Consider the following 13,468-nt stretch of genomic DNA (forward strand, 5'->3'; position numbering starts at 1 on the left):
AACTTAGATAGTGTTCACTGGTTTGAAATTGAAATAGAATGAGAGATCCCATAATTTCTGCTGGTCTTGTGTGCCGATGTCTGTCGGTGCATACACTTGTTCATGTATGGTGTGCTTGATGCTGGTAAATTAAGTTATATACATGTATATTTATGCAGAACATCATAGACATCACAAGCTTCCTGCCTGGAAGGTCAGGTGTCAGCATCAATCTGTTATTATTATTGTTATATCCAAAAGTCACATGCATAAGCTGAAAATATTGTCACCACTTCGTTTGACCTTCCATGTTGCTCTGGATGCTAGTCTTTCTGCACTGTATTGAGGTCATCTGTAGCAAGCATTTTGTTAACGAACTCATTATTTGACTCTCCCAGGAAAGAGTGGTGTCGGTGGGGGAGACTGGTTTCATTGGAGGAAATATGGTTAACAAAATTAAAGGTCCCATAGCCTTCTTAAGGCCATCAGAGCAGTGAATATATATCCACTGTGTCTGGGGGTTGGTATTGGAAGGCAAGGCCCAAGTGTTTCCTTCCACTGTTTTAACCCTTCCCTCATCCATCCTCCCAACTGAAGTGAGGCACCCAGTTATGCCTGAGTAGGGTAAGGAAAATCTGACAAAAGTGCCTTACCCAAGAACACGACATTGTGTCGAAACAGGGTCTCCAAACCTATCACATGTGTACACTGGATCAGAAGTCCAGTGCCTAACTGATTCTGTCATGGCACCCCCTTTCAGTTGGGAAATAGCGGTACAGTGCATACACTGATAAGCAAATACACAGGACATGAGGAATTGTTCTTGGTAAATTGATTATTTCTTTGTTGTCATTCTGTGTAAGGCTGAGGAAAATTGTAAAAAGCATGTTTGTTCTGGGTGTCTCAGATATTGATTACACAGTGAAATTCACATACAGAATAGCAATTCAAACCGAAGACAGTCATGTCATAGGAAGGAGGGTCATTTCAAGGACACAGCCTATTCTTTCCCCCCCATCCACCCTTCCCACCACTTCCTCCCGTCCCCCACTCCCCTCTTGGTGTCTATTCTCTCCACACACACACACACACACATCTACCCTCAGGGTGAGAGCGGAGAGAAAAACATGGATATCTGTTGGGACGGAAACTGCAATGACAAGGATGTCAAGGCATGATAGATGACCAGGCTCATCACATAGATGACTCAGATCTCTCCTCTTCCCCACCCCCATAAACATTGGCCAAAGATGTTTGATGTTGTCACCACACCACCAGAACAGCAGTGTGAAAACTGGTGGTAGTAGCATATCGCTGGACAGAAGGACGCCATAGGGATATGACTTGAGCAATGCATGCTTTGTCACTGGTTTTGGGGAGGGGGGAGTGGAGCTTTCACCCTTGGGAGGTTTACTGCACAGTAGAGATGATAAATGTCTGCGTAGTAGTAGGTCACTTTTAATTTACAGCTGTCGCTTTTATGGGATCACCGGGCATGTGCTGTATGGGTGGGACAAAGTGGTGTGAAACTGAAAGTGTGTGTGTGTGTGTGCGTGGTGTGTGAGAGAGAGAGAGAGAGTGGTGTGTGTGAGAGTGGTGTGAAGAGTTTTACTGAAGCAGTAAATTTCTTTTGTCGTCGTTGCACTAACCTCCTTCTCCCTCTGCCCCACCAGTTCTTTCCCCTTCTTGCTCTCCTGTCTGTTTCCCCCTATCTCCTTCATGTGTGTTTGTGTGTGTGCGTGCAAGGGTACGTGTGCATACTTGTTTGAGTATGCATGTGTGTGTGTGTGCAAGTTTGCTGAAAGTGGCCATTAGAAAAAAAATTCTTTTAACTTATTTTGTTTCAGTCATTTGCCTTCTTTGTGTCTTTGATTTTTATTGTTTTATTCACTTATTTGTTTATTTAATTTCATTTTAGTTTAATGTTTTATACATTATACCAGTCGTAGGCTCTGGATGCCTGACCAGCGCATTGGGTCTGTGTATTCACTGGGCATCTGCTCAGTTAAACTTTTTTTTTTTTTTTAATGCAGATGTAGTATACTGGTAGTACATAGTATGGATCAGTCTGCAGACTTTGATGACTCCTTGAAACTGAAACTGTTTCATACGCTTCATGGATGAATTAAAAAAAAAAAGAAAAAAAAAGAGTTGTATTTGCAATGTGACACAAGCTTGTGTTTATGTCCACACATATTGATATTTTTTACACCATGATTCATACCATTTCATGGAAGTCTGAAAAAGCGTTGGAAAAATATGTTTTGCTCTTCAGGGTCTGGTAAAGTCTTGGAGGTTTATAAGGAACCATTGACCAATTCTCTATTTATGCATTCAAAAAACAAATAATGGAAGAAAGAAAGGTGATACAAATTAAACATCAACACCAGGATTGCTACTGATCTTTTTTGTTAGTGATCACCCCTGAAAACTGTATGTGGCAACATACATGGCGGGGTAAAAACGGTCATTCATGTAAAAACCCACTGTGTCCATACGAGTGAACGTGGGAGTTGCAGCCCACGAATGAAGGAGAAGAAGTTAGCGATGTAGCAGACAAGTTTGTTTTTTTTTTCTTTTATTCAGTCTGGATTTGTTTTTAGGGATGGAAAATGCTCAGACTGGTCTGGAAAAGGTCGGGGAAAAAGTCAGGAGTTTTGTTTGGTCATGTCTGTAGGAACCCTGTGATACTCACTGATAGTGTGTGTTCTGTATGTTTCAGACTTTTTCTTTTTTCTTTTTGTTTTCTTTTTTTTTTCTCATGGACATTGATTTGAGGTGAATGTGATTTGAATCCGACTTAATTGTGTTTTACTTTACTGATGGTGCTATACATCATATCACAGAAATCTAAGGAATCATAAGAATATAAAAGAAACATAGAAAAAAAAAGAAAGGAAAAAAGTGTGTATCTTGACTGTGCTGTCTGCATTTTTTTGTGTTTCTTGTTTTCTTATCAACAAAAAATCTTGACATCTCTTGAAGTAGTATTACTAGTAATAGAAGAAAAGATCTAGTCACAGTAAATGTCAAGAGCTGTTGTTTGTTACTCTATCTTAGAATTGAGTTAGAGAGTTAGTCAACTTAGTGGTCAGTTCTTTTTAATGCTAAAGTTGTGTCTCATTTTCCTGTAACTTCCATAACTTTTTTTCTCTTTTTTTTTCATTTTTTTTTTCTTTCTTTTTTTTTTTTTTTTTAATGTTCACACCAGAAACATTACAGTAAAGTATTATATACACAAGTACATGTGAAGAAATAATTTTAGAAAAAAGAGACCTATCATTTAAATTAATTTTCCCCTCTTTGCTTATTTTGTATTGTTTCCTGTTGTATATTTTGAACATTTGAACAAAGTTTAACATTGAAGTTATGGAATGAAGAACAAAAATGATGTGTCCTAATACTCCTATGGTTACATGTAATATATACTCAAACATATTAACATTACACAGGAAATGTTAGAAACTTTGTAACACACCTGCTGTCTCACTGCAATGCTAGGATAAGGAGGATGAAATTACTACATCAAAAGAGTATATAATTCTATTGTGCGGGTGTGTGAACTATCTTTTTACGTCTGGACAAGAACAGGTAAAACTATTACAATATGCGTGTTTGTTTATTGAGAGGAGGGAACTGACCATTCCGAAAATTGTAAGTTTGGAAACCGCAACACCCAACAAACTGCTTTCAGCAGACTGACATTTTGTTCGTGTTCATGAGATTTTGTTTTTAATATCCGTATTACTGTTGAACTTTAAATGGTTCTTTTTGAATTAAAAAAAAAAATTTTTTTGTGATAAGGCAGGTTATATTATCATTTGTTTTTTGTTGTTGTTTTTTCCACTCAGTTTTTCAAGTATCAGAATTGTTTGTGCCCAGTTTTTCAGTTGCTTTCTGTCACATTACAATTTAGAGTTTTATTCCACACATCAACACTAAAGAGGAACCAAAAACATTTTCTTTTGAAAAAGAAAAGAAAGAGAGAGAAGAAGAAGAAAAAAATTCTGCTCTTCCAACCAGAACACAAGTTGTGGCCTTGTGTGTATGCTGGATGGTCTGTGTTTTGAAAGAGATGGCAGGGGCATTGAACCTTTTTGACATCTGTGTGACTGTAAACCTTGTGGTTGGCACGGCATTAAGCCAGTAACTGACTTACCAGCTGCACTTGTCTGGGTGTGTGCATCAGCAGAATGGACCGTCAGTATGATAGTGGGTTCAAATCCTGGTCACTGTCTGGTGGGTTAAGGGTGTAGAAATGTGCTTGGTCCTTCATGTGTATATGCATACATGAGATCACATGCCCTCATAAAATGTCCTGTCATCAATAGCAGTGTTTTGTGTGTTATGGAATCAAGAACATATTCAGCATGCACATCCCAGAAAACAGAGTATGGCTGCCAACATGGCAGGGTAATAATGGTCATACATGTAAAAGCCCACTTGTTAATGCTGCTAGCACTGTACCAGTTAATGTGGGAGTCACTGCCAAAGAGCACATGACTACTAGTCTGATACATATTGATTTCAAAATAGATTTCACTGTAAATATGATGCACCTGATAAAAATATAACGTTCTGCACCAGAAATAAAGAAAAAGGTATCGCCTTTTCTGAAAAATGCTGGTCTGTTGATTGTGTCATGTGTGTCAAAGCCTGAGTCTCTTGCAGACAGCAGCATTGTTAATTCATTGGGTTTTTTCTGTCTGCCCATGTGGTAAATAAGTATCAGTTATAGATAATAAGTTATCAGATGATGATAATAATAATTTCCTGCAGTCTGACTCTTGAGAATATAATAATAATGAGCATATTATTTGTTTTTTTTCAGCATACAGTAAAACACGTGTAATATTGTATTCCTCTTTTGTTCATATTTATAATTTTGTTGTGTATGTAAGATTTGAATATATCAGCTTTCCATCACATTTCCTGCATTGCTGAGCATCGGAAACACACGGGAGGAGGTGATTGTTTTCCTCTTTTGATCATATTTATAATTCTGTTATATCTTTTTCTTCTTCATTCATGGGCTGCAACTCCCACGTTCACTCATATGTACACAAGTGTGTTTTTATGTGTATGACCGTTTTTACCCTGCCATGTAGGCAAGCATACTCCAATTTTGGGGGTAGTCTGTTATATATAAATGTTACACTTAAATGTATCATCTTTTTGTCATGTTTCCTGCAGTGCTGGGCATCAGAAATACAAAGGAGGACGTGTTTGCTTTCCTCTTTTGATCATGTTTATAATTCTGTTGTATATGTTACATGATTTAAATGTATCATCTTTCCATCACACTTCCTGCAGTGCTGAGCATCAGAAACACACAGGAGGAAGAGCCGCCAGACCCCCAGCTCATGCGGTTGGACAACATGCTGATTGCGGAGGGGGTTGCGGGGCCGGAGAAGGGAGGGGGGTCCTCGGCCGCGGCCAGTGCTTCGGCCGCAGCCTCGGGGGGTCAGCCTGAAAGTGCCATCGAACACTCAGACTACCGTGCCAAGCTGGCCCAGATTCGGCAGATCTATCACACTGAGTTGGAGAAATACGAGCAGGTATGTGTATTCGTTTGTGTGTGTGTGTTGTTTTGTGGTGTGTGCGTGCGGTGTTGTGAGTTTGTGTGTGTGTGTGTGTGTGTGTGTGTGTGTGACCATTCTCAGCATACCTGTCTGTTTCTTTGTTGTTTTTTCAATATTTGTTTTTTGTTCTTTGGGTTTTCCCCCCACCAGCAGCCCATACTGCTATTTATTTATTTGTTGTTGATTTCTTAAGTGAAAGTAATTCAAGTTGAAGCGATAGAATAATAGGTGAGTAGATTTTTTTTCCAACTCATTTTGCTTCATCATATGTGTATGTATGTGTGTGTGTGTGTGTGTGTACAGTATGTGTGCATTGTCATTAAAAAAAAGTTTGATTTTTTTTTCTCGTTGGTCGTCTTGATTATTGTGCGCTGTGGTGTTAATTCTTGTGACCATTTTTTTAGCACTCTAGACTCCTGTGGTAAGGAGATAGAGTCTGAAATAAATGCCCATTATTGTTATTATTATTATGTGCCATTGTTGCTCTCATCTCGAGCCCAGCTGAGTGCACAGGCACACACAGATGCACATGCAAAGACACACACACACACACACACACACACACACACACACACGCACAGAGGCAAACATGCACACAAAGGAAAAAAAAGAAAGGCCACAGTCTGTTGGGTGCGTGGCTTTGGTAAAGGTTTCTTTTTTTATTCACAGAGAGAGAAAGAATGTGATTGAAAGGAGGGTGGGGTTTGGGGGCTGGAGGTGGGTAGGGCGATAGAGTATTGTCTGGATAGATAAAAAAAAAAAAAAAAAAAGGAGACGGTTTCACCATTGAGAGTGCAAAGGAACAGCGTACATGCACTTTATACGTTTGCACACTCTCTCCTCTTTATATAGTTTGCTCACTCTCATATCCAGTATTTTACAAATTCTGTTGTTTGCTGAATGATTTATATGAGCAGGTGACATGGCTTTGTGTGTTTTGTTGTGTCATGCAGTTTGTGGTATTGTTGAGAGGAAAGTGTGCCAGGGTGTGCATGCTGTCTTGTGTATGCACCTTTTTTTTTCTTTTTCCAGATCAGAATGTTCATGCAGGGTTTAGCACACAGTCATGGAAAGTCTGTTGAAAAAATGAGACTGGAAAGGCTTTGAGAGGGAAAAAAAATTGCACTTTACGGTCTGAAAAACTCATGAAATTTTGATAAAAGTCCCATACTAGTACCATTTAACAAAGTACTAAATGCATTAAAATCAACAACAAATAATCAAAAAACCAAAAAAAAGCGATGATACTTAAACATTGGTACAAGAATAGCTGCCAGTCACTTTTCAGTTGTGTTTTAGACTTTTCTTATTTCTTTTAGTATTTTGGGTTTGGCTTTGGTATGGAAAATGTTCAGTTTGGTCTGGAAGAGATCTGGAAAAAGTGCGGAGTTTTGTTTGGTCACAGCTCTGGGAACCCTCTGGGAATCTGGCTTTAGAAAGTGTTTTTCTTTAGGGATAAGAAAAGAGAAATTAGATAAGAGAACAGTTATGTTTGCTGAACAATTAGTACAGCAGATTTTCATTCTAGCATGCTTATCATTCATTCATGAATACATAATAGAGCTTGAATCTAGACAGTCGTGGAGGGTGAGCAGTTGAAATTTTTCTGATTTCTTGGGGGAATGTATGAGCAGACCTGCTGCTGCAAATGTTTGTACTCTCTTTCGCATTTGCAAAAGATTAATATCATATTTAACAATTTGTATTATTCAGTGCAATGATATTGCTTTATTAATTTAGTATCATTTATGATGTTGATGTCACAGTAGTACTCTCAGACACACACACACACACACACACACACACACACACACACACACACACTGTCCCGTTGTAATGATTTCGTAATGTGTCTTGACATTTCGTCTGTAATAGAAATAAAAATAAAAGCAAAAAAATCAAGAAGCATACAGCCCCAGAAAAATGAAATACGGCTCATGAGACAAAATCGACAATACGCAGAAAAACATTACTGGTAGAATCACGTGCACGTAGGAGTTGCAACCAGTGAGCCAAGAGAAGGGGGGGGAAAAATGCTGTAAATCAATTTGCAGCAAAGAAAGAGGACAGGAGTTGAAAGGTTGCGATCAATATTTGGTAGACAACACAGTAAACATGGTAGGCGTGTAGTACGATTTTGCAATAACTTGAGCCGTGATGATGAAACTTGGGATCAGTGGGTGCATTTTATTTGGTTTGGCTGTTTCCATGTACAGTCTGCCGTCTGTATTTTCCATAGATAGCATTTGTGTGGCATCAGGTTTTGTTTCTGATTTTTTCTTCTCTGTAACCTCACACAGGGTTACAACAGAGATGTGGAAATCTGGAAAAGTCTTTCTGGAAATGAGAGAATCGTTTCCATGGGCAGGAAATGCCTTGGAAACAATTAAAATGTTCTGCCCTTCAAGTTCTGGAAACTTCTTGGAACTTTAATAAAACTCTTGACCAGTACCATTCACCAAAGAGCTTTAATTGATGCATTATTAAAAATAAAATAAAATAAAATAAAAATAAAACACAACGATAAAAACAAAAGAATTACACTAATTTCGCTCTCAAATCAAGATAGATTTCTTTTTATCAGAAAGTGAGCACACAAGATGAATAAGAGATCTGCTGATGAAAATGACCTACTCTGCTACCAGATCTAAACATTGTGGAATATTTTAGCACATGGTCACATGGACTTCTGATGTAGTGTTCACCAGTGATCGTGGTTTGAGGCCTTGTTTGTGCATAGTATTTTTGTCTTTGGGAAAAGCCACTTTACCTCAGTTTTCCTCATTCAACCAAGGTGTGAATGGGTACCTGACTTGAAAAGGTTTAAACTGCGAAAGGAGAGGTTTCGGCCCCACCTTCCTATGCCGAACCCTAAAAACGGCGGATATGAATTCACTGCCCCTGTGATCATGTTTGGCCATGGAACCATTAACCTTCAACATCTTAATGCATGCACGGTGGGTGTTTTCAGGCGTGCAACGAGTTCACAACACATGTGGTGAACTTGCTGCGTGAACAGAGTCGCACCCGGCCCATCGCCCCCAAAGAGATTGAACGCATGGTGGCCATCATTCGCAAGAAGTTCTCCGCAATAGAAATGCAGCTGAAACAGAGCACCTGTGAGGCAGTGATGATTCTCAGGTCCCGTTTCCTGGATGCCAGGTAAGAGCTTTTATTCATGATTTTTTTTTTGCCCATGTTGTGGATTGTGATGGAGGTGTATGTTGTACAGTGTATTTTTTTGTGGTTGTGCGTGTGTGTATGTGTGTGTGTCCATGAGAGAAGTATGAAAATGAATGTGTGGTTCTTTGTCAGACTTTCATAAAAAAATTAAAAAAAGAGTGTGTGTGCTTACTGGGTATGACCATGTTTCCATGACCCTCAGGCATTACAGGATCCTTACCATATGTGCATTTGTTTCTCTGCATGCGTATACACATGAAAGGAGTACATAGCAGGTTTTCACATCTGTTGATTTGGGAGATTGGAAAAAAATCTCTGCCTTTCACCCACTGGGTGCCTTGACTGGGATTTGAACTCAGGACCCTCGGATTGAAAGTCCCGTGCTTTTGCCACTCTGCTGTTGCGCATGTTGGTGGAATCTCAGCACTCTGTAAGCTTGAAGTTTGTGAAAACCAGGTTTTTATAAAATGAATCGTGAAATTTGCTTTCTTGAACTCACAACCTTGATTGGGGTCAAGGTCAGTGGACTGAATAGTTTTGATGGAGTGAAAAAAAAAATTGGAGACTGGTCCTAGTAATTTTGAAGCTCGTCCATTGTATGGTCAAGGAGGTCTCAACAACAGTTTTGTGGTGTTGTGGAGTTATGTGTGTTAGAGTCATTTTTTTACATTAAAAAAAATTTGATATTTCTTTTTTCGTTTTCTTTTCATTGACTTTAATTCATTATTGAGAAGATTTTCTCACCTTTTCTTTTAGGACATCTGTTTATTAAAAACTTTCTGTCATTTACATTTTGTTTCTTCTTTATAAAAACTTTATGATGTGTATCAGTATTGAATATATTTGTATGATTTAGAGATAACGCATTTCAGTGGAACTTAGAATATAAATCGTTGACTGGATAACAGAGTACAGTTGAAATGAGAAAATGTTATACATTTGGCATGTTAATTGTTAATTTTTAACATTCTATGCATAAAGGAACTACTTTGGTGGATATGGACATGTGAATACTGCATCATAACATTGTTGGATAATATTTTCTCATGTTGTTAGTTTTTTGATTATATGTGATTGATTCAAGTTCTCAGGAAGTTCCACTGCACTAAAGGATGTAACAGTCCGGTATCTTGTGTTTCTGAGGATTGACATTGTAAAGTGCTAATCCATTTCTATTTGTACTTTGCTACTGATTTTACACATTATGTCTTGATGTGGGATTTGCCTGTCATGCTTGGATGAGTTTGAATGTATGTGATATGTATAGCTCTAGTCATTTGGCTCCACTCTTCTATTTTTTCATGTCACTGAGCTCAGAGATCAGTTATCTGTTTCTGTCAGTTACCCTGATAGAGTAATGTGTGGAAAGATGTTGAAATAGAAAGAAAAGAAATGACTAGAACTTTCAGATTCTGATTATTGGAGACTGTCAAAGAAAGGAACACATTTTTATTGGTTGAACATCCCACGTAAGCACATATCAGTTTCTGTTCAGTCAGGTGTAAGTTGAGGTATGATTAGTTGAATTTTATTCTTCATTACTCACAGGCGTTGAAAAAAAGTGTGTATACTGTGGAGAGCCCAATGACAAGAGCTACTGTGGACAAATACATGATCCAGCATGCAATTCAAGCTGAGATTCAAAAGAACCACCCCGAAGAAAAAAGTAAAATGACAGAAAAAAATCTTGTTGATTTGAACCTTAGACCGTAAGGATTTTGTTAGATCCTTCTGTGTCTAAAGTAATTCAAAATCATTCACTCACGATGCTTGGCTGTTTGAATTACGAAGCTTTCAGAGAAAATTTCTGAAGATTCCAGCATATGCTTGAAGCAGTTAAAGTCTGTTGATGAACAGTTGTTCAGTTTCTTTCATGTTGAATGGTTTATTTACAACATAACATCATCTGTTGTTCAATATGTTGTTGAACCAGCTGTTTGCTGGTGTCTCTTGCTTTCACTACCTCCCTGCACTTCTCTTCCTACGAACTCCCACCATGCTTGTCTCAATTTGTTGTCTGTGAATTACGTCACAGAGCAACAGAGCCATGGAACTGCATGCTGGATGATGTATAGCGATGATGTGGGTTTTGTACAATCAAATGAGATTGGTACACAAAGCCTACGATGGTAAGTTTTAGACACCTGCTGAGTAGGTCGAGTATGTCTTGGTTGCTTAAATGGCCAGTGAAATATTAACCCTCCCAATCAAAGCCTGAAAGGAAGAAGAGAAAAAGATAACGAAGGACAAAGAGGAAAAAGAGAGAAAGAGAAAAGGGAATCAGCTGCAATGAAAGCAGAATCACAGAAAACTGTTTGTGTCACTTTTTCTGGCTCACACCTGGTTGATAAGAAAAGCAAGGATGACGACAAGACAGCATCAGTTCTCCTAATTTGAGATTGATCCTAAAATGGACAAACACTTTTTTTCTTTTTGTTGGAAGGATTGTGGTTGTGGCCTCTGAGTTTAGCTCAGTCATTCTTAATCACGGATTGACCACAATAAGTGTTAAATAGAGAGAAGAGAAAAAAGGCAGATGTGGCTTTGTAAAGCTCAGTCATTCTTAATCATGAATTGACCACAAAAAGTGTTAAACAGAGAGAAGGGGATAAAAGGCAGATGTGGCTTCTGTGTAATGCTCAATCTTTCTTAAACATGGATTTACCACAAGAATAAGCATTAAAAAGACAGCCACAGTGCCCACGGAATACATTTATATATATATAAATGTGGAATCCTGAACTTAGAATTTATAGCAAAATATGTAGAAAATGTTACAAATTTCGTAACATCATTGCAAACCAAAAAAGGCAGCTGTTGGAGGAGAAGAGAATGAGAAAATGTTGGAAATGAATTTCAAAGAATCTGAGAGAGATAACATTGTTTTTGAACTAGATTGAAAAGCTTCAGCAAGGTGGTAACTTACACCTGGATCTGATGTGAAAAAACAGTGTGTGAGCCACAACATTGCACACACAATCTATTCATTCAAAAGACTAGATGTGGGGAAATATATAAAGCTGTGACGCTTATTAAAAGTTACAATTGGAAAAGACTGTTACAAAGAATATCTTGGCTGTGCTTCGTTTCATACTACAGACACTTGTTTTACTCCAGATATTCCTGAGAGAAAAAAGCCCACTTCATTGTCAACTAACATTAAGTGATTGCCAGAACAGAGACCATTAGTGATTCACTGTTTACTTTGTGATCATGGAATCATGCAGTGATTTTTGCCCAGTACAAAAGTATCTGTACAATAGTTCTGGAAAAGAATGCAGCCAGAGAAGAGAGATGTGTGTAACAAGCAGGCGTGAGACCCAGTGAAACCTGACACAAACAGTTGTGGACCAACATAGCTTGCTTGCTCTAGACGTTCTGCAGTCTTGGAAGCAGTGGCAGAAATAAGTCACAGTTTGTTTATTATTTTCCTTTCCTGTGCTAGACGGAAAAGGCGGAATTTCACCAAGAACGCCACGGAAATTTTGAACGAGTATTTCTACTCCCATCTGAGCAATCCATACCCTAGTGAAGAAGCTAAGGAGGAACTTGCTCGTAAATGTGGGATTTCAGTCTCGCAGGTCAGTATATGACATGTGACTAGTTCTTCTATTTTTTTGTGTCTTTTTTTATTGTCCCGTAGACGGAAAAGACGGAATTTCTCCAAACAATCATCCGAGGTGTTGAATGAGTATTTCTACTCCCATCTGAGTAATCCCTACCCTAGCGAAGAAGCTAAGGAGGAGCTAGCTCGAAAATGCGGGATTTCAGTTTCCCAGGTTAGTACTGGTTTTGAATCCGTCTTGTCTGTCCTGATTGTCCTGTAGACTGGGGGGGAGGAGGGAGTGAGGGGAGGGGTATGGGTCATAATTTACTGAACATTTGTCTTCAGAAAGAAACAACAAAAAATCATTACACAGAGTGACTGTTTAGTGGTACAGTTCCCTTTTGCACCCCCCAAAATCCCGTTCCTTCTAAATGGCAGGATTTAGAAGCAGCTGGAGCCTAAAAAAAAAAATGGAATGAAATGAGTACCTGCACCATGTTTCCTTTCTTTTTCTCAGAATTTTAGTTCCTCTCTTTTCTTTGCATTCTTCCATAGACGGAAAAGACAGAATTTCAGCAAACACTCCTCTGAGGTGTTGAATCAGTATTTCTACTCACATGTGAGTAATCCCTACCCTAGTGATGAAACCAAGGAGGAACTAGCACGAAAAACTGGATTATCTCTCCAACAGGTTAGTTCTTGTATTTCTGTTTTTTTCTTTTCTTTTTTTTTTCTCTCACCAAGTTATTGTCGTATATTCCCCCCACCCCACCACTACCCCCATTTTTTTTAAAAAAGAGGAAAATTGTTGTTGAATTTTCAGATAAGGTTGGGGGGGAAAAGTTGAATATTCTTTTTTTTTCTTTTGTTTTGCTTTAAAAAAAATATTTAAAAAATGAAGATGATGAACTCACCGCTACTAACTACACTTAGATCATGAAACTTGGTGATGTATAACTGAAAATGTCCAGGACCACTGGGATATTTTGCTTTGATTATTGAAGGCCACTCTCATGCCGTGATTCTGTCCAGTCCCTGCCCGTACTAAATTTTAACTAACCCCATTTTCCCCCAATCAGTCTACACGTAATAAAGACAATAGGGCAAAATACAATGCAGTAAAATGCAATGCAGTTCAAGAAAGGGGGAGGGGGGTGATAGAGAAAATTTTATGAGA

At 38.5% G+C, this 13,468-nt stretch overlaps 1 protein-coding gene across 6 annotated transcripts in view; it reads left to right on the top strand.

Moving 5' to 3' along the window:
- Positions 1–13,468, top strand: part of LOC143276236 (pre-B-cell leukemia transcription factor 1-like) — a 51,954-nt gene that overhangs the window by 6,579 nt on the left and 31,907 nt on the right. For 3 of the 6 annotated variants that reach the window (XM_076580705.1, XM_076580711.1, XM_076580709.1), the window contains exons 3-5: positions 5,293–5,537; positions 8,533–8,723; positions 12,388–12,523. In XM_076580705.1, coding sequence (XP_076436820.1) covers positions 5,293–5,537; positions 8,533–8,723; positions 12,388–12,523 — 572 coding nt within the window. Of the gene's footprint in view, positions 1–5,292; positions 5,538–8,532; positions 8,724–12,189; positions 12,326–12,387; positions 12,524–12,846; positions 12,983–13,468 lie in introns of all 6 variants that reach the window. The other 3 variants (XM_076580707.1, XM_076580710.1, XM_076580706.1) reach the window with 2 other exon arrangements.

Source organism: Babylonia areolata, chromosome 31, assembly GCF_041734735.1.
Source record: "Babylonia areolata isolate BAREFJ2019XMU chromosome 31, ASM4173473v1, whole genome shotgun sequence".
Taxonomy (NCBI): domain Eukaryota; kingdom Metazoa; phylum Mollusca; class Gastropoda; order Neogastropoda; family Buccinidae; genus Babylonia; species Babylonia areolata.